This window comes from Dipodomys spectabilis, unplaced genomic scaffold (genome assembly GCF_019054845.1).
Source record: "Dipodomys spectabilis isolate Male_0828 unplaced genomic scaffold, ASM1905484v1 ptg000490l, whole genome shotgun sequence".
Taxonomy (NCBI): Eukaryota; Metazoa; Chordata; class Mammalia; order Rodentia; family Heteromyidae; genus Dipodomys; species Dipodomys spectabilis.
This window is the reverse complement of record NW_024871167.1, coordinates 1-21,274: the sequence shown is the minus strand read 5'-3', so window position 1 is coordinate 21,274 and position 21,274 is coordinate 1. Positions and strand designations below refer to the sequence as shown.

Sequence of the window (21,274 nt, the reverse complement as noted above, 5' to 3'; positions counted from 1 at the left end):
AATGTGTCTGGCAGCAAAGACTCCATCAACTATGGCGCAACAAAAAGCTGCAATCACACCAAAGCTGATAAACACGATAGAAGCTACCAGCTGCAAGGAGAAACAAAAGTGATGGTTATTCTTCCACTCTTGATGCTTCTTGAGATACGCAATCCCCAAGAGATTGCCATCTAAAGCAGAACTCTAGCGTATCATTCATCAGGATGTTATTTTTAGTCATGCAGGATTCAGGGAGGGAAAGAAGGGAACACTGAAGCACTTTCTATATTTCCAGAGAACACTAAGAAATTCACTCTCTGAACACCAAATGAAGAGGAATCTTGCTGGTATCCAGCATGCTATCCATAGAGGAATCCGATTGTACAGATCTTTCAAAGCATCATCGGACTCAGAAAATCTTGGACCTTTTATATCATATTATCCAACCCTCTATTTTATTTATGTGAAAATGGAGGCACAGTGAAAGGAAATGTTATTCCCAGGGTCTCTATCTAGTCTATGGGAGTATCTGATCCCATCAACTCCTACTCCAGCATTCTTTGCATTTCCTCACACAACTTACACCACAGCATAGTGGACATTGATTATAAGGGTAATCTGAAGGGCCTGTATAACCCCATATGGCCTTCAGCATCATTGAAGAAAGAGAACACTCAACTTGTAGACTTAAATGTCATAGACATTTTTTACAAGGATTGAAGTTAGTGAAATGGATCAGTTTTGTAGGGTGTATATGGAAACTTAGAAATAAGAAAAATGGGGGCTGGGAAGGTGGCTCAGTGGTAGAGGGCTAGCCTTGAGCTGAAGAGCTGAGGGACAGCGCCCAGGCCCAGAGTTCGGGCCCCACGACCGGACCCAAAAAAAAAATTTAAAAAAGAAAGAAAGAAAATGTTTTCTCAAGCCGGATGTTCTTATTTATTAATCAAATTAGATGGTCTTCCATTACCAAGGTTATTCTACAACTCAATGTGTCACCCATAGGTGTTTCAAGGTATTTCCTAGGGTGCTAAGACCACCATCTGCTTTTGTTAACTCTTAAAACTATATGGTTGCAGAATGTTTTCTTTCTTGACTTTTGTGGGGGAAAGAGGAACTACATTGGCTATACACTATTCTCCATGACAAGGAAGAAATCAAGTCCAAGGGCACACTAAAGTTCTCTCCGTTCAACAAGCTAGGAGTAAATGCGTATCTCCTTTGGGAGTTGTTCAGAAACATCTCTCATAAATCTCACTTCACAGCATTACAGATAATTGGTAAATAATAGATGAACAATCTCACAAAATTGGCATTATTAGCTATGCGATGATCCGCTCTACAATTAAAACTCCTCCATTATTTTGAATAATTTAAGTGCAAAGTGCAAAAACAACTGGCAAAGGAGGGTGTCCAGGTAAAATGGAACAAATAAATGATTAGAACTCCCTTGAGAATGATTCGCCATGGTGCTGGGGAAAAATATATGGTTAGAGTTCTCTATCTCTAGAGCTATTACATTATCTGTTTATACATGCTATTAAATAGACCTCATTATCAAAATTTTGATCCCACAGAGTACAAGAGAAATCTAATTAACCCACCATCTGACCACAAGTGTAAAACTGCAATTGACTTGAAGTTCAGTCTACCTTTGTTCTCAAAGAAGCCTTCCCAGATTGAACCAAGAAATGCAACCATTTGCCCTTTTTTTATTTTTTTATTGTGAAAATACTGTACAAACCATTTGCCCTTGAGAGGAGTAATCCTCTGAAACCTTTTCCAAAACATTATATATCAGAAAAGATGACATGAGAGTCACCAACAATTCTGGGCTGCAGTAATGGAAATCACTGAAGCAAAAGTACTCCAGACAAGGACAAGCTGGAGTATTCTTTCAAAGGGCAAGATCAAGAATGTATCTCTATGGCTTGAGACTAGTCAGGCCAGCCAAGTAGTATGGGGGTTCACTGTAACATAAGTTCTTTGGAGGATTTGAGGGGGTAACCAAAGTAGCAGTTTGTTTTGTAGACAAATTTACACAAGCTTAAGAGATGGATTACATATTCACAGAAAGTTGAGCTTTTTTAGAGAAGAATTTGATCCTATAGAAATGAAGACTTACCATCTGCCGCTTGTTTTCCACAAGGTTTGAACCGATGATTCCAAGGAATGACCCAAAGCCAAGCTGGAAAGCAAACAGCATGCATAGAATGTGGGAAGACAGTCAGCCGGACTCTACCATCATTCTAGCTCCTGAATATGATTCAGGATCATGAAAAAAAACGAGTGCAAATGTTAAAGCCACAAGCCATTGCCTACACAAAGATATGAACTGAAATTATTTTCCCCTGCCATTTTTCAATTTTCCTTTGAAGCAATGAATCATGCCTAAAAAGAAATTCATGCCAAAAACTAAAAGTAAAGGTCAGCTATAGCTTTTCAGAGTGTACCTATTTCAATTTCAATATCCATTACCTAGTATGTAACTGGTGAGTCAGAGATACATAACGATGAAAAGCACACATTATAGTTTGATCTTTATCTGTTTTTGAAAAGAGTCTTCCACTTTGAAGTATGGGTTACAGAATAAAGGTGTGCAATAGTAATTTTTGATGCATCTGGCATACTAATCAAAATCAGGAAGTACTTTAAAAATCAGCAAGCACCTTAACCCACACTAAAAAAATAAAAATAAAAGAACTTTTTTTGAAAGCCTATATTTGTGGTTGACCCACTGCAATTTATGTTAGCACTTATTCACTTCTTCTTCCATCTCTGCTTCATTTGAAGCATTCATTAAAGGGTGAACAGAAATGGCAGTGTAAAACCTCGAAAAACAATTTCCCTGTCTAAGTGGCTGGGATTATGGCTCAGTGTAGCAGATATCACTGTCCTCTCAGTCCTGCCATTAGTGGACTGAGTTTGCCCATCTCAGCTGAAAATGATCACTAACCAATAGCTACTGATGGAGATGAAAATGGAAGAAGTAAAAAGTGGTGAGAATGGACCAATAAATCTTAACAAAAGCTAATGTAGTTACATTTCTCTTTGGCTTCACTAATGATCTCAGTTTCAGATTATCTGCAGCCTTACTTTGGCTCACAGAAGCATGCATTTTGGTCCAAGGACTTCCAAGTCTTACACTCAGACTTGTATATCTAATGAACCCAAGTACTGGACTTGGGGGAGCAGGGGAACTGAGTGGTTGTCTCAGAATTTCAAGAATGAAAGGAAGCAAATTTCCAAAGAGACTTCCCGCAGAACCACTTCGTCAGTTGTTACTCTTGGGAAATAGAAACTGGGGTACATGGATAGATAGATAGATAGATAGATAGATAGATAGATAGATAGATAGATAGATAGAGATATACCATACTATTTAAGAGTCTACATAATGTTTTGTACATCTCATTGTTGCAATGGGTCCACCTGTATCCCTATTTAAACAATTTGTTTTTTCCCTTCTCCTCCACAAATTATACCAACGTGGGGGTGGGGAGATGAGAAGGCAGGGATGGTAAGGGGAAACAAAGGAGGAGGCAACAATGCTTGATAAGAAGTGTACTCATTACCTTGCTTATGTAACCCCTCTGTATGGTATTTAAAAAAGATTCTACTGCAAATACTCATTCAGCACCTAAGCTGTGCCTGTTTTCCATATGGTCTAATTTCAAATATAATTAAAATGTATTGTCATAAAATATAGTGGTTAAAATCTGATGATCACAGTCACCTGACTTGGAACCCCAGATATCTACTTACGTCTGTACAACTTTGAACAAGCTGATTAACCTCTGTAAACCTGTTGCTTTATCTGTAAAACAGGGACCATAGTAGTGCTACCTTAAAGGGCTTTTGTGAGGATTAAGCAAATTGATATATTCAAAGAACTTTCCATAATGCTTGGCACACAGTAAGTGTTTAGTAAATATTTACTTTGCTTTAGCGATTATCATACTATTTTTAAATACATTTAACTTCAGAGTCTCTGTAACTTGACCTGGAAAAGCCTGTCAATAGTTGCTCCATATCATGATAAAAGTTTCTCCTTTCGGTATTATGTCCCCCTTTCAATACGTTCAATAAATTTCATTTTTCTTAAGAGAGAATTACATGAAATATATGTGCTTATAATATTCTGAGTCACTCTCAGAGACTGAAAGAAATTCAGATGCAACTTCTTTAAGGAGAAGTAAGTCTTTTTTTTAGCAAAGAGTTCATCAGCTTATACAGATACTCACAAAGTGTCTCCTGAAACCCAACAGCAAACTTTCCCCTACTACAGACATCAGTCACACTGACTATCCCTGTCAACTCTCTTATGGTCATGGTCTCAAAGGCTAGGCTTAACCTACTGGAACTCACTAGAAAAACAAAGCACTCCAAGACTGGAAATCCCAGGCCAGCCAGTTTCCCACTTCCAATCCACTCTATTCCCTTCAAATTCATTTTATTTTCTAACATCTATTGAATACTTTTATGTCAAATATGTAAGAAGACCTGTGCCCCTATCTTATAAGAGCTCATAATCTAATGAGGGAGAGAGAGATCCAGAACCACAGAGAAGTGGGGCGCAGGTAACTCGCGCCTGTAATCCTAGCTATTCAGGAGGCTGAGATCTGAGGATTGCAGTTCAAACTAGCCTGGGCAGGAAAGTTTGTGAGACCCTTATCTCCAATTAACCACCCGAAAACCAGAAGTGGTGCTGTGGCTCAAAGTGGTAGAGTGCTAGCCTTGAGCAAAAGACCTTAGGGACAGAACCCAGAACCTGATTTCAAGCCCCTTGACCAAAAGTAAAAAAAAGAACCACATGGAAGGAAACAAAGATACAAACTAACCAAAGCACTATATGGGCAGGAAATTTCATTATGGATTATATCTTTGTGTCTGTTACTTAAAAACTGTTTGTCCTTAGACCAGTCTGTTTTACTATTCTCTGATTTGGTTTCCTTATCTATAAAATGAGAATCACAATAAAAATTGTGAGAATTAAATGAGATAAAGTATGGATCATGGCTTGTAAAATGTAGGTTGCTAAATAAAAGGTAATTCAATTTCCATAGAGGAAACATCCTATATGGACTGAAAGGAGCAATAGAGTTCAACAGGTAGGAAACTGGTATCTAGTGAGTGATGGTTAAAAGGATTAATTCTTCTGGATGGCCTTTGAATGAAATCACCAATGTTGCTAAGACTTTGCACTTAAAAGTGATGAAAGTTAAAGAAGCAATCATCACTTTTATTTTGGTCACAGGAATGCTGTGGAGTTTGGAGTTTGGTAAAGCTGTTATCATTCCCACTTCATAGGCCTAGACAATTATAAGGACTTGGCCTTCCTTAGAAAAAGACAAGGTCAAAGCCAAGGCTAGCCCTCAGATCACATGATTAACAACTAATATTCTTTCAGTCACACCTACCTACCTTTATGGCCAGTGTTAGTAGAATAATGACCTTCAAGCAACAAGGGGCTTATTGATGTCTCTTTCCCCAATTCCCCCAGAAAAAAAAAATCTTCAGAATAGAAGCCTGTTTGAGGAAGAGCCAAGGAGTTGAAAATAAAAGGAACCAACAATTTCTTGAAAATGGACAGATACTTCTGATCAACTCAGTGGTCCTAGTTGTCAAGAGCTTCATGGAATTATGTAATGCTTATATCTTTGGAACATTGTTTTGATTTTCCTACTACCTGAACTAATAACCAATTTGCTTTGTTTTGGCTGCCCTCTACTTATGAAACAAATAATAATTAGAAGTCAAAATCAGATTGAAGGGTTCTTTAGGGAGGATGGACCTTATCACTTTAGGCCTATTCATATCCACTGCTCCAAATATTGAGGGCTGAGGTTGAGAAGGATTAGCCATTTTGCAAATATTAACTGGACATCTAGTCTGTGGTAAGTACTGTTTTGATCTGTGATTTGGAGGTTTGGATTTGGGGGTAGGGCTGATGCCAAGACTAATGAGATTTAGGCTCAAGGAGCTCATGCTATAATTAGGTAAATCAGTCCACAATCCCTTTCCATAATCCTAAAAATCCACAGAGCTCTTAAACCTGAAAGGGCTTTCTGATAACTAGCATGGTAGCAAAGCCTGACCTTGAACTAATGTGAAATGATTTTATACTCCATTTTGCTTCATGTAAACATTCATATTTTATTGTGGAAATATGAAGGAACTTGATTGTGGAGTGTTTCTCAAGGCTCCATTGAGATGTTAGATGCATAATTTTTAAAAATTAATACCCTGAATCACATATGACTCAGATGTTCAGATAAGTGATTGTGGGCATATATAAACAAAGATAAATGAAAATATGGATCAACAAATGCTACAACACAGTGATGGATATTTTTCCAGGATCCATGAATAAGAAGAATCTGCAATTGTGATTTCAAAAGATGAAAGAAACCACTACGTATCCACTATGAGAAATGTTCCTGCTGTATTGTTAGAATGTGACAGAACATTTAGATAGAGAAACAACAAGAAGGACATCTAGGGAACAATGTAAGTGACAGCACCAAGGCAGAAAAGCCCAGGTCATGTTCAGGGGAGTATGACAATCTTGACAAAAGAGAAATAATAGGAGACCTGCATCTGCATCTACAGAGAGCTTTGAATGGCATGCTAAGGAAGCAACAGGAAGCCAATGAAGGTTAGGACATTATAACACATTGCATCCAGAAAATTGGGGTTCATCTTTAAAATATAGACACTAGGGTAGGAATTTGTATTTTAAAATGATATTTAAAACATATCAGTAGGAAGGGAAAAAGCCTCGGACTAATTCACAATAAACTACAGAGCCCCTATCCAGAGCACCTGATATTTCCTGAGCCACTCAAGTTAATCACAACTTTTTTGGACTTATCAAGTAAAGCTGAAGGCACTTAGCCTAGAAAAGGTTTCTAGACTATTAAATGTTCTCTGTTGCCCTGTTTCCTAATATCCTATTGTGAGTGTTTAGCTTCTCAATCAACTGACTCACTCCAAGAAATGGAGCAAAACCTCCTGGTTTCTCTTTTAAAATAAAACTCAGGCTAAGCCAGGCTCTGATGGCTCATACCCGTAAAAGCTCAGGAGGCTGAGATATGAGGATCGCAGTCCCAATCCACCTGAGCAGGAAAGTTTGTGAGACTCTTATCTCTAATAGACTACTTAGAAAAAGCCAGAAGTGGTGCTGTGGCTCAAGTGGTAGAGTGCTAGTCTTGAACACAAAGAGGCTCAGGGACAGTTCTGAAAACTGGCTAAAAACAAAAACAAAAACAAAACCTCAGTCTAGTGTTGACTATGGCAGTACAAAAGCTACAGAGTGAGTACCAGAGTGAAAGACTTGCCTCATTGATCAGGGGGCCAACTTTATCTTGTGGGTTGCATGGCAAACACATTTCGAGACCTCATTTGCCTCCTCTTAGGTGAGTGGGAGGGGAGGTTTAGAAGTAAAGAACAACCTCTGACACAGGCCCTTTAAATTTGATACAACAACCAGGACTCTAGGATTTTGAGGCCTTCAAAGTGGAAAGCTTACCAGAACTCTTCTGGCATAGAATATGTCTCAATCCTTTAAGGCCAGTAAAAAGTAAAAATAAAAATCTTACGCCACTTTTTCTCCCCTTGTTAGTTTTAATTTTTTTAACCTTGCACAAATTAGCACATATTTAATGATAGATGCACGTTTGTGTGACTTTGAACAATGATACTGTACTTTAACTCAGGTACAGTATACTATTATAAATACCTCACTGGACATAAGCATCTGGTTTGACAAAATAAAAACACACCCCTGAAAAATCTTACATGACTTCAAATTATGCAAATAGAATTCTGTTTTAAATGTCAGAGATATCAATATTTAAATGAATCGTGCATTAAGTCTTCTTCTAACCTAATAGCATCTCCATAATTTTAACTGTTTTGTACATCTAAAATTCAATATATTGTTAACACATTTAACCAGAGTTCAAAATAGCAGAAATTTTCTCGGCTGTAAATTTTTTTCACAGTTCTATACAATGGTAATTTATATTCAAGGTGACCAATTTGACAATGCAGATTTTTTTTTTTTTTGTCGGTCATGGGCTTGAACTCTGGGCCTGAGCGCTGTTCCTCAGCTCTTCAGCTCAAGGCTAGACCTCTACCACTTGAACTACAGTGACACTTCTGGTTTTCTGGTGGTTTATTGGAGATAAGAGTTTCATGGACTTTCCTGCCTGGGCTGGCTTTGAACCTCGATCCTCAGATCTCAGCTTCCTGAGTAGCTAGGATTACAGGCATGAACCACCTGGCTTGACAGTGCAGATACTTAAAGCACCATGTTATAGTCTTGGTTTTATTGCCAAGCATATTTTACTGTCTTTTAGTTCTTCAGGTGATTGGTGATCCACCTAAATTAAGACTCCCCTGGAGGAATGAGCAAAAATGGAAGTTTAACACACATTACTTTTTCAATAAAAGATTATTTCATAAAAAAGTCACATTTGTTGGGCCCAAACAGAATCAGAATCTTTCGAGGCTATGAAGGTAAGGCCATAGGTGAGATAACAGGTTCGCCATGTCACTCCTGTTCATGCATGGATTAGAAATCTACATGGGCTTCCAAGTAATTCCTTAATAACCAAGCTATTCATTAGTGAAAACACCCTGTTTCCAGACAAATCTAGCTTCTCAAGTATTTATTGTTGCAGAGGTAGAAGTCCTCATTCTATTTACTGTCACATGATCTGACCCATAAAGTCGAATGGATTTTTAAACTTTTCGCTCTGCTAACTTCTCCCTTTCACTTTCCATAATTAAAACTCATTTTAATGAAATAATCTCCAGAAAAAAATTTAAAGGTTAAACCAAAGAGGCATAGCATGCATTTAGGATAGTTCTCTTATTACTTCCATTTTACCTTTTAATGAAACACACACACGACATACACCTCCAATGCTTCAACCTCCAGTACGAGCTGAACATCGGGTGCTTGAATAACACAATCATGAGCCCTTATTCCTTTGTTAATCTATTCCAACCTAGCCACCCACAGTCACATTCTACAGAGAAGGTTCATAACCACTGTTCATGAATAGGAATTTGTACTCTTAAATAATATGTAAAAATCTCACCCACAGGGATTCTGAATCTTGACTTGAGCATTTGCTCATCAGTCAGAAATAGTTTACTAATGCAGCTACCTGAAGCACACAAAGTCATACAGATCCTATAAATTGCTTTCCAAGCCAATGCTCTTACCCCCTCCTTTCCTCCCCCTCCCCTTTGCATTTAAAAATAAAATCCAATTCTGCTGATGTCAGGTATTCTTGCCTTACCACAGGAAGTGGACTGGGTGAGTTCTCACAGCACATGTTTAGCAGAGGACACAGAACATCAACTGGTGTCTGTGGGACATTTGCCTTCAGTTGGGAGACAAGCCAGCCCAAAATCTACAAAAGAGCTTTCAGCTTGAGGGGAGCACAGCCCACACCAGAGCCCCTTTCTCAAAGAGAAAGGCACACTGTGGAATAGATTCAAATGGAATAGACCACCTAGGTAATAAGCATGTCTCTAATCCTTTCTTCTTCCCAACTCAGAGATAGAGGGGGGGACAGACAGAAACAGAGAAGACAGAGAGACCAAAACAGAGACACAGAGAGACAGAGAGAGGGAGAGGGAGAACAAAAATATATCAGATCTTTTTGTTTTCTTCATTTAAAAAAATGAATTATTCCTTCCTATGCTCTAGCAATTACATGTGGGAAACTATTTATCTGGTATTAAAAATATGGTACAACTTCTAGAATTAACTTTGGGGTTCATTAATACAGACTGAAATAAAGTTTTTTGTTTGTTTTGGTTTTGGCTTTCTGTACATAGACGGGGTCTCTCTGTGTTGGATAGGCTGGTAAATGTATTTTTACGCAACAAATTCAACTATCACTGAAATTAATTGTATGCATCTCAGGGGTGGATAAAACCATCCATTGGAATATAGAAATAAACCATTAGGGAGGCTGCAATGCTTGGTAAGAAATGTATGCATTATCCTGCCCATGTAATTGTAACCCCTCTGTACAGTATGTTCTCAAATAAAATAAAATTAAATTAAAAAAAAAAAGAAAGAAACCATTAGGATTTCTGTTTGACAATTATTGTTGATCTAAAATAAGAAAAAAATGTTTCCTAATATTCAATAAATGGCTTGGCACTAGCACGCACACACCATCAGTGTGAGTATCAGATGATCAGAGAGCTGTCCTTGGGGAAGAGGACACGTTCTAAACAGCAAAGGTTAAATGGCAGGGAATTTTATGTATGCCCAGATTAGATGATCTAGGTTTAATTAAACTAGCTCTAACAAATAGGACTAGAGATTCCTGTTAAGAAATCAAAAATTGAAGACAACTAAGAAAACACAAATAAGCAACAAAAAATGGCAGAATTAATATTTCTAATTCCCAAGGAAAACATTGAGAACTGATGTAAAAAAAAAAAACAAAAACTAGGGGCTGAGAAGGTGGCTCAGTGGTAGAGCGCTTGCCTTGCATGCCTGAGGCCCTGGGTTCGATTCCTCAGCACCACATAAGCAAAAAGAAAAAAGCCAGAAGTGGCGATGTGGCTCAAGCGGTAGAGCACTAGCCTTGAGCTGAAGAGCTGAGGGACAGCACCCAGGCCCAGAGTTCAGGCCCACGACCGGACCCCAAAACACAAACAAACAAAAAAAACTAAAAACAACAGCAAAAAATAATAGTTCCAACAACAAGCTAATCATATCTGATCAGAAGTTGGCCAAGGGCTGAACTTGGTCACTTACAGTTATAATCCTTAGGCCTTCAAAGCCACTCAATAAGCAGAAATCAGGAGGATCACAGGTAGAACCCAGCCCAGGCAGAAAGTTAGTGAGACTCCATTTCAACAAGCAAGCAGGACATGGCATGGTGATCCCAGCTATGTGACAGGATCAAGAGCAGTCTAAGATTGATCCTGGGAAAAACCACAAAACCTAACTGAAAAGTAAAACAAAAATAACTGAGAGAGTGGTTCAAGTAGTAGACTGTCTGCCTAGCAAGCACAACGCCCTGAGTGCAAAAAGGTCATCCCAAAATACCCACAATTATCTCATGGGCCACTTGAAAAAAGGATTGATAGCCACTATGTTTAATGATAAACTTCACCCTGATTATCTTCCCATGATACTTAATATTTGCATAATGACATTAAAATTGTTTATTTCATTTTCACCTCATTTTTGAATTTCCATTTTTAAATATGTTTAATAAACATGTATATAATTTAATGAATGAATTAATATACATGGTTTAGGATTGCCTCTTGGATATCTTTCTTCTGATAGAAGTACAGACTTCTTTGCTGATCCATGCTTTTTGTTGATCAAGCTTGCAGGATGATCAGACTCCAGGTAAGATCGGTTGACTTCTAGTAGTACATGCAGGAAAACAGATGATTTCCCCCCCCTCAAAAGAAGGATCTTTGCCTGATTAACACTGCTAGTTAGAAACATCTCCTAAATCAGAACACCAAAGTCCTCAAGAATAAAATTACTTGTTCCAGCTCATATTCAGAGATGGCACTAGGACTCTCAGTCTCAGTCCAGTGCTTTTCATAACAAGTCACCTTTCTGTATTAATATAGAAAGATATAAAGAGGAAATCTACAAACTCAAGAAAGTCAAACACAATTTTACATCACCAAAGTAGAGCCCAGATCTATGCTTTCCATACTTACAATAACTCCTGGATAATAGCCTCCAACAGTTACATTCTGGGTCCTAGTGGTTGCAGCCAAGCCCACTGTGAGAATTAATACCGATACAATAAGCAAAGTCACAGTGACATAGATGGAGTTTCGTTTCCTCCGGTTGAAGGCTCCTGTAAACACAAAGAAAGTGGGACTGTTCATTTCTGCCAGAAAAATTTTACTAGGAAGGTTTTTCTCTCCTACTCCTACTGGTAACTGAGGTTGTCTTTAGGGAGTGGAATTCCAGCAAAGTGATGGAAATTTCAGTTTTGCAGTCATCAACTGCCACTTTTATAATAAAAATGTCCTTCTATATATCTGAAACCCCTCTGTACATCACTTTTATAATAGTAAATTTTTTCCTCTTAAAATGTATTTGTTTATTCAGGTTTTTTAAATGGTTTTATTGTCAAAGTGATGTACAGTTAGGTTACACTTACATAAGTAAGGTAATAAATACATTTCTTGTCAAACTTGTTGCCCCTCATTTTTCTCCTCTTTTCCCTTCCCTCCACCCTCCCCACCCTCAGCTTGTACAGATCATTTCCAACATATTGTCTTGTGTATATTGCTGTTGCATTGGTTCTTTGTCTCACCATTTTATTATTCTCTTTCCCTTCCCTAATTCAAATAAATGTATATACATACCAAGATACCAAAATCAAATACGGTGACAACATGGGATATACCATAGGGAGAAGCAGATACAAAAGAAACAAAAAAATCACATAGTACATTAAAAACAACAACAACCAAGAAAAACCTCTGTGTCCATGCTGTGGCTCAAGTGGTAGAGTGCTCACCTTGAGCTGAAGAGCTCAGGGACAGAGCCCAGGCCCAGAGTTGAAGCCCTACAACTCCCCCCCCAAAAAAGCTCTACTTAATAATTTTTTAAAAAAGAAGAAAACTTCCAAAATGTTAGGAGGCTGAGATCTGAGGGAAAATATGTATTTCTCATTGGAAAATAACAGAAGAAATCTCATCAGTTATATAAAAACAAAACAAGTTCTGTGCTTTTGGCATTGCATAAAAGATGTGTCATCTGTACTTAGTAAGGTGGGTTTTATTAGGCCAAATTATAAAGGCATATGATGAATGCAAAATGTTTGTGTGGGGCTATTAAATGAAAATATTTTAAAGCCAATATGTAACTAAGAAGGTCTTATTCATAAGCTAGAGATATGAAATTTCATTTTCAGTGTAAATATCAGAACCAAGTCAGGTACTAGGGATTTTCTTTTCATTTATTTCTGACATTTGCCACCTCACATATAAACTTTAAAACGGTGTGCTGGCAAGATTTGTCACATAACAAATGAGTGTAATAAAGTAAATGTTGGGAGGCCTTTAGTCCACAAAGATATATATCGGGGAGGTAGATGGAAGGGATTCTAACTTACACACATTTAGGGTTATGTGAGGCTGAAATAAATATAAATGATGTGAAACCCATTCTCCTGCTCAGGGCATATCAGACATGATAAGGCAAGCCAATATATTTTTATTTTTAAATTTTTGAAAAACAGGCTTATTCGATAGCATAGAAAAATGGTATCTAAGCTTCCTTTTCAATTTAACATTTTTTTAAGGATTCAAGCAGGGCTCCACACTCTATGGGCATTTTTAGGAAAGACATAGGAGGGGGGCACCAGGAAATACTTGGGGGAGGGTTACTGTCTAGGAGTTCTCTGGAGGGTAAAAATGATCAAATGGGGGATGCTAGGAGATTTTTCTCTAGCAGAGTTGTGGAAGGTAGAGAGAATGAACCACTGGAGAACCTGATGGGGAAGTGGTTGTCCAGGTGGCATAACTGTAATTGATGACCTTAAAGAAACCTTTGAGAATGTAACATCCAGTCATTCTGGAAGACCTCACTGTAAACTCTGGAAGGAAGCAGTGGCAGAGGGAAACTGCCCAGACTGTACTACTGAGGTGGTGGAGGGAAGGGAGGGAAAGACCAAGGGGAAAAAAAAGGAGAAAACAAGAAGAGAGAATGACCTAGGAAACCTGATAGTGACGGGCTGTAGCCAGCTTTGCACCTCCTGCAGATATGCCCTTTAGTTTGTAAATAGTCTGGACTGTTGAATGAGTTAGACCCACCATCCATCTTGTCTTTCCCATTGTGATCCCAGTTCCTAGGGAAGTGGGAGGGGCTGGCCGGCTCCCCTGATGTCAGCCTAAAGAAAGGGAGGTGACTCATCAGGCCATTTCTAATAAGGTATTATTCTAACATCATTTTGCATCAAAGTGTAAAAGCAGTTTAAGCATATATAGGCACAAATACACTAAAGTGCCCATCTTACCCTGAAAGGAGAGCTGAGGAGAGTGGAGAAAAGAGTTTCCTCTACAGTGAGACTTCAGTCCAGCCCCCACTGGGAAAAAATAAAAGACCCAGAGACACCTGTGACCTCAGGGTCCTTTGTGTGAGATGGCAACTAGGGATGCAAAGAACAAGTTAATGGGTGACAGACAGATGAACAAAGCCTGGCAATTACAACTGCCAGGCTGGGAAGGGAGAAGGGTGGGGGACAGGATGAACAGAATTTAATTTCTTCAATTGATCTGAACATTAGTTATCCTTTTTCGACTTTGAGGCAACCTAAGTGAGTCTCTAATTCAGAGTTCCTAAAATCTATTTGGTGATAGTGTTCAGTGTGTTCCACAAGGGACTTTAACCTAAATATATCAACACCACCTCCCATTCTTGTCTTCTTTTCTCCTTTGTCATTCCTACAGGATCTTTAGCCTTTTCTTGCCCCCAAATTGAGAGAGGGGGCGGGGCGGGGGAGACTTGCACCAGGGAAGATCTTATCAGGGAAGATGTAACCTTAGAGATGAAATTGGATTATGTATATATGCACGGTTTTTACTAACTTATTTCACAGGCCTGCTCCTTCCCCACCAACAGACCCTTAATCCTATTCACAGCTCTTGGGCCTTATTTGCAAACATCACTCTAACTCTTAAAAGCACAGGAGCCAGGTCAGAAAAGTGACTCAGCAAACCACATGGTGTCTTTGGAAAATCTATTTTTTTTCTTTGCCTTAGAGCTTGAATTGAAAATTCAATCAGTTGAGAAAACTAGTCAAGGGCACAAGGGCCTTGCCTCTAGATAGGGTTTGTTTTCTATGAAATTACCAAGAAATGTAACATATGTATTATATAATAAAAATGTCATAATGAATTCCATTATTTTGTACCATTAACATTTGCTAATAAAAAATGAAAAAAGAAAGTTCTAACTTCACTAGATGGAATATTTACTTTATGTCCTCTGATGCTTCTCCAATCCCTCCTTTTTGTATACTATAAACACTACAAATGTGTAAAATAAAATATATAGTCATAGTATTCGATATACACACATGAAAAAGGAAACAAGTAACTTGAGGGATGGGGTTACATTCTCTCCCTAGAATGCTGGAAGCAGTGACATTGATCAAGAGGCATTGTACTCATAAACTGACATGTTGAACTGAAGCCCCTTTGTACCACTAGTTACAGATAATAAAAAAAAATCTTTTTAAAATTTAGATGCACTTGGGGAGTTGACAATTTTAAGGAACATCTGGGTGAATCACCCCTCAATTTATCTTCAGTGTCAATTTGAGTTGATTAAATTCAAATCAACTTGATTTTGTGAAGGTGTGGCTAAGGGTCTACAAGACAGATCTTTTTGTGTGCTTAGGACATTTTCCTGGTGCTTGTTCTATCTTAGAGGTGAGAACAGCCCTGCTCATAGTAGAGCAATACTGAAGGCTTTCTTTAGATGGTACTGTATTCACAGGACCATCTTAATCAGGTTTTATTATAATTAATTTGATTATAATTAAAACACATAAATTAATGCATCAACTGGCATATAAATCAATATGTCAAAGGAGCTCAGACACCATGAGCCCTTTTCATACGAGACTGGTGCATTCAGGATGGTATGGACATAGACACCTCATGAACCCTTTTCAAAGAACTGACAGTTGCCTGTCATTGTGTCTGATACCTAGGAAGTAGTCTGTAATTGTTGAATAACAGTAACAATAACCAAACTTGATTGTGTCTTAATTGAAAAGGCTATGGGATGAATTACTTGCATACACATTGACTATCCTCACAGTATTGGCTTCCTAAAACAGGATACACAAGACAATGCCGTAGAACCAAAAACCATCTGTTCAACTAAAGTCCTAATCACAGTGTTTCTCACTACCCTGTCTACTTTGTGCCCACTGTTAAACAACAACTCCTGCAATCAACAACAGTGAGCTTCTGAATCTCATTGCTGTTGTCTGCCTGCCCCCAGCAGCCTTCCCGCAGATCTACTGCAGCCCTCCCTCTCTGCAGTGCCCCACCTCCATCCCACCATCCTGAAGAACAAGATGCTGTGCTCTACAAGCACCCAAATATATACTATCTCTACCCTTCCAAATTCAACCCAATTCTCTCTCCTTCAAGTCCCCTCCCTAATGAAACTCCCACTCTAGAACCTTCTCCATTTCAATTGGTCTCTCCCTTCATTTGAAACCTGCTCAAAACTCACATTTTCCATAAGCTTTTCAAGCTCCCCATACTCCAACCACTTATTATTTCAGATCTTTAATTTCCCAGATACCTCACTCAGTAAGTGTATTAAATGTAATTGCTATGATTACAATTATAACTGTGGGTCTGATCCACAAGTTATATGATGTCCACCAGTATGAATTGCTAAAAAGACAGGATTGGGTCTCTGCCTACCCCTACTGATCTTAAGCATATTCTTGCTTTTCCGCTCCCAAGAGATTCAGTAGGATGTTCAATTTTTATTGGAGTGCAGTAAAGATGGAGGCCTGCATTCTTTTCTGTACAGTATGTTCTTGATGTTCTTGGTAATTTTCTGAGTTGATCTTTTGAACCAGTTGGAATTTGCTTACCTGAATCTGTTTTCTCACATGAGAGGTTTCCAGAAACTCTCAGCCTTGAGCATCCTCGGAAACAGGTGGCTACTCATATAACATCTCAAAGCCCTACCAATCTCTTAAAATTTTTCTGAGAGCTGCTGAAATTCATCACTTCCATCTCTGTAGTCTCAGCGAGATAAAATTGTGTTATTGAGGAGTAAAGTAATGGCTAACTGTAATAAAGGTTCCTTAGCCCCTGGGGGCGCTATTGCCAAAACGGAATAGAGGGGTTTCTTGAGAGAGGATGGAGGGCGCAGGAGTTATATTACCATCTTCATAACTGCAGAGCTCCTGCTCTGCTCTGAGCTAACCCCCCAGGCAACTAACAAATATAGAGGATGGGCACTTTGGTGCAGTGTGTGTGGTGTGGTGTGTGTGTGTGTGTGTGTGTGTGTGTGCCGCGCGCGCGCGCGCGTGGCTAGTATACAGGGAATCCCCTCAGAAATGCTGCCCTTGAAGGCTGAAACACTAACTCATCCACCTCCCCCCCCCCCGCTGTGCATGCATGCAAAGGTGAAGTTGTCAGAACTGAGTCAAGTGGGAGTAGCTCCCAAGCATCCGAGATGCTGATTCAGGCCTGGGCTGAACAGGACCAGTGCCAGGGAACTCCGGTCCAAGGAGACTCCCCAGTCTTAACTGTGGGAATCCAGGGTTACCACTCTACGTAGGAATCTGCTAGTGCAGTTCGCTTGAGGATTTTCAAAAAGGTGAATGCATGATGAAGGATCGGTGTCTTTGTGAGATCCATGATTGTTTTTGTGCAGCGTTGTGCCTGGGCTTGGCGAAACCCACTGAGCTTGTTGTTGCGCAGACCTTTGGAGAAACGCAAGATTGGCTGAGGCCCCTGGGAGTCCAAGAAAGAGGTCTGTTCATCTTGTTTCGCGGCCCATAGAGGAGTATCAAATAGCAACCCTTTAAGCCCTGAACTTTAATTTGCCCACTCCTCGCATTCAGACGGCATTCAGATGAGGAGGTTTGGGTTGCAGGTGGTTGTCAACCGCAGCTGGAATGGGAGCTGCGCAACCTGCTCTTTTCTCTCTTTTCTCGGTGCAACAGCTTGGCCTGGGGGGGAGCCAAGACCATGTTGGCGCCACAGCTGGCCAAGGTAAGGAGTGCATTCTGTGTGTGAGTGTGTGCGTGTGTGTGCGTGCGTAGTGCGTGTGTGTGTGTGAGAGAGAGAGAGAGTGTCAGAGACAGACCCAGAGACAGAGACAGAGACAGAGAGACAGGGAAAGAGAGAGGGGGAGGGGGAAGGGGAGGAGGTGGGAGAGACTGCAGGACTCTAGATTCGGACCCGAGTCCTTGGCCTCATTTGCGTTGCAAGTAACTATGCCCTTAAAGTGAAAAGAGCAGCTCTTAAACGGCGTATACAAAATCATACAATACGTATCTGATCCACCATCAAAGAGATCGCACTTATGGGGTGGGCTTTCGTGTACGAATTTTGTTGCGACTGAGCCTTTTGCAGGCAGTAGGGGCGTCAATCTTCTCCCAGTCCCCTCCCCCTACAGATGTTCCCGCAAATTCTTCGTAGACGACCTGAGTAAACAAGAGCTAAGGAAGTAGGGACCAAGGGGCTTTGCAGAATGTAAAGTGTATTGGAAAGGAGAGAATTCGATTTCGTTGAAGTGTATCCGAGACACATTTTAAGATTAGGTGGGATCATGGTTCCACAATTCCCTCCCGCTCTCCAGGGCTCTAAATTAATTTCTCCGCCCAGTGAAATCACACGGCTTGGGAAGATGCCTAACAGCTGAAGGGAACTGAGTTTGGTTTTTGTTTGTTAACTACCAAAAAGCAGGATACAGGAGCAGCCAACTTGCTGCCTGAAGATCGCAGTCCCCAGTTTTCACGAGGAAAGGTGACGAAAAGTGCCCCTCCCCCTCCATTCCACTCAGAGAGGCAAAGCGCGACTTCAGAAGATGAGCGGGCTCGCGGTCGATCTTCTTTCTCGCCCCCTCCCCACCATTTTCCACATTCACGCACATTCCTTGCATTTAGAAACGGAATAGGAATCAAAATGCAAGGAATGTTGATCGTGCTAACGCAGACAACAGCGTTAGAGTGTATTAAGTGATTCCTCAGGAATTCTCCAGTCCCCTCTTCTTTCTTACTCCCCAACCCCCAGCCCCTAGGGTTGCGCAACCACTCCCCTCCCCCCCATCAACAAGGTGCAAATCCCCATCCCCCTGCCCTCGCGCACGCAGCTCAGAATTTTAGGGCAGCTTGTAGAGAGTTGGGAAATGGGCGAAGACCCTGCTTCGTCAAATTATTTCTTACTTCCTGAGCTCTTAGAAGTGAGGAGGACTCCTCAAAGAGGCAACATCGAAGAGAAATCAAAGGCGACGATTGAAGGGGAAGTGTTTTGATCCCCAGGCTGCTAGGATTTACCAGTGGGTGTAAGTCTGTAGACTCACGCACACACCCGCACTCCAGGGCAAGGACTCAGACACAAGCTTGGCGTTCCAATATCCGCACGTCGCCCACCCGCCACAGCCAGGCAGTTCCCCTGGGGTTCTGGTCCACCACCAATACTGAGATGCGTGGACCCCTCTGGTTTCCGGCTGTCTAGCTTTCAGGACAGCCCGGAGCTAGCAGTCCAGAGGGCAGCGCACTCCTTGCTGACGCCGCCCGGAGGAAGGGCGGCTGGACTTACCCATGGAATCAGGCAGGGACATGTCGCTGGATCGTTGCTGAGTCAGGGACTGATGCATGGTGAAATCTGTCCCGTTTGCCCCAGTCCCCTAAGATGCTTCAAGCGCCCCCAGCTCAGGGCGCCCCGCAGAGCATCTTACTCCGCGGCTCCTTCTCCTGGTCCCTCCAGAGAGCTGAGAGAGACTGCCTTTGGTTGAGAGCTGCAGCCCAAGAGCCGCCTCCCCCTCCCTTCCCCTCTTCTCCCTCCCTCTGCTCCAGGAGGCAGCAGCATTGGCAGTCCAAGCAGCAGCGTGCGCTTGCGCAAGACCCCCCCCCCCCCCCCCCCCCCCCGCCTCCCCATCCTAGTTATCCAACTCCCAGCTTCCCCCCCCCCCCCCCCCCGCCTCCCCATCCTAGTTATCCAACTCCCAGCTTCCCAAGCCAGACTGGGAGCTGTTTTAGCCCCTTGGGGCCAGAGCTGCACAGAGATAGAAAAGAAGGCTCCAGCCTGGGGGCAATTTGCCTACCCTGTAGCTTGAGGAGAGGGTCTTGGGAAATCATCTTGTTTTAGAATTTATAATTGGGGAGGAACACAGAGTCACAGATTCAGAGCTGAAGAACATATAAACACACGCGCATGCACATGCACACGCGCGCGCGCGCGCACACACACACACACACACACACACACACACACATTTGTGCAGGTCTGATCTTAAAGCTTCCAGAATGACATAATGGAGCTGGATATGATCCAGAAAAGGGCCACTGTATAATCAAGAGCACGGTGGAGGGAGGCTGTCTTATGAAGATAGATTAAACAAATGCAGGCTCTTTAGTCTAGAATGATGAAGGCTGGGAAGGGATGTGACCAGAGTGTATAAAATTATGCAGATATGAAGAGAAAGAGGACACAGCCTTATCTGACAATTCTAGAACCAACAGCACTGTAAGAGCTAGAAGGATAGTCTTCTAAAGCAAACATGGCCTTGTATCAGCACCCCCTTACTTTTTTTTTTAATTTTTTAATTTTTTTGTTGGTTGTGGGGCTTGAACTCTGAGCCTGTGCACTGTCCCTGAACTCTTCAGTTCAAGACTTGCCTTTTACCACTTGAGTCACAATGCCACTTCTGATTTTCTTGTGGTTTATTGGAGGTAAGTGTCTTACGGACTTTCCTGTCCTGGCTGGCTTTGAACTGCAATCCTCAGATCTCAGCCTCCTAAGTAGGATTATGGGCATGAGCCACTGGCGCCCAGCCCCCTTACTATTTTTGCTCAAGGATCTCATTTTCTCATCATAGCAGCCATGTAAGGAAGAGGAATAATCAACAACCCTATTTTATAGATGAAGAAACCGAATCTCAGATGAAAATCTAGGACCACTTGGCTATTAGGTGGCAAAGATGGAATTCAAGCATAGAACAGTTGGACTCACACAGCAGTGCTCATCTTGCTTTGGCAACTGCCTCCATGTCCCCAAATTCCAAACCAAGTTAAGTATAACATTCTTTTGAGAATCACTAAGATGAACAATACTTGGTTCTTTCCATATCTGCCTTGTTAGCCTGTGAGATTTTTGTTACTTTGTCCAGGAAATAGAATCATAGGCTCTTTCCCTTTTTCATTTTCCAAAGAAAGAAAACATGCTTCCTAGAGGTCAATAAAGAAAGCTCTTTATAAAGAACTTGGGTACTCCAGGTTGAGTGTTGTCTCAAGTATTATTAGCAGCTGCATACAAAAGGTGTGATTGGAGATCTATGATATATATCTCAGATAGAGACAAGAGGCCCACTATTGTAGAGGTGTCTGTCTTAATCATGTTTGGTGTACAGGTCAGTCTCCATAAGCTTTACAAAAGCAGAAAGAAGTCCTATACTTTTACACAATCACAGTGATTGTCTTTCAGTTCTGTTTATTTGTCTCTTCCTCATCTCACCCTAAATACCTTATATCTAATATAAAGAATTCCTGTAACCTGTAATGGTTTC

General features: G+C 40.8%; 1 protein-coding gene across 1 annotated transcript in view; it reads right to left on the bottom strand.

Moving 5' to 3' along the window:
• Positions 1-19,447, bottom strand: part of Tmem255a (transmembrane protein 255A) — a 53,609-nt gene extending 34,162 nt beyond the window's left edge. Inside the window, exons 1-4 of the mRNA XM_042669179.1 lie at positions 19,309-19,447; positions 11,704-11,846; positions 2,102-2,164; positions 1-90 (exon numbers count right to left, since the gene is read on the bottom strand). Of these exons, the coding sequence (XP_042525113.1) occupies positions 1-90; positions 2,102-2,164; positions 11,704-11,846; positions 19,309-19,366 (354 nt within the window). The 5' untranslated portion in view covers positions 19,367-19,447. The remainder of the gene's footprint in view (positions 91-2,101; positions 2,165-11,703; positions 11,847-19,308) is intronic.
• Between the last annotated feature and the right edge of the window lie 1,827 nt (positions 19,448-21,274).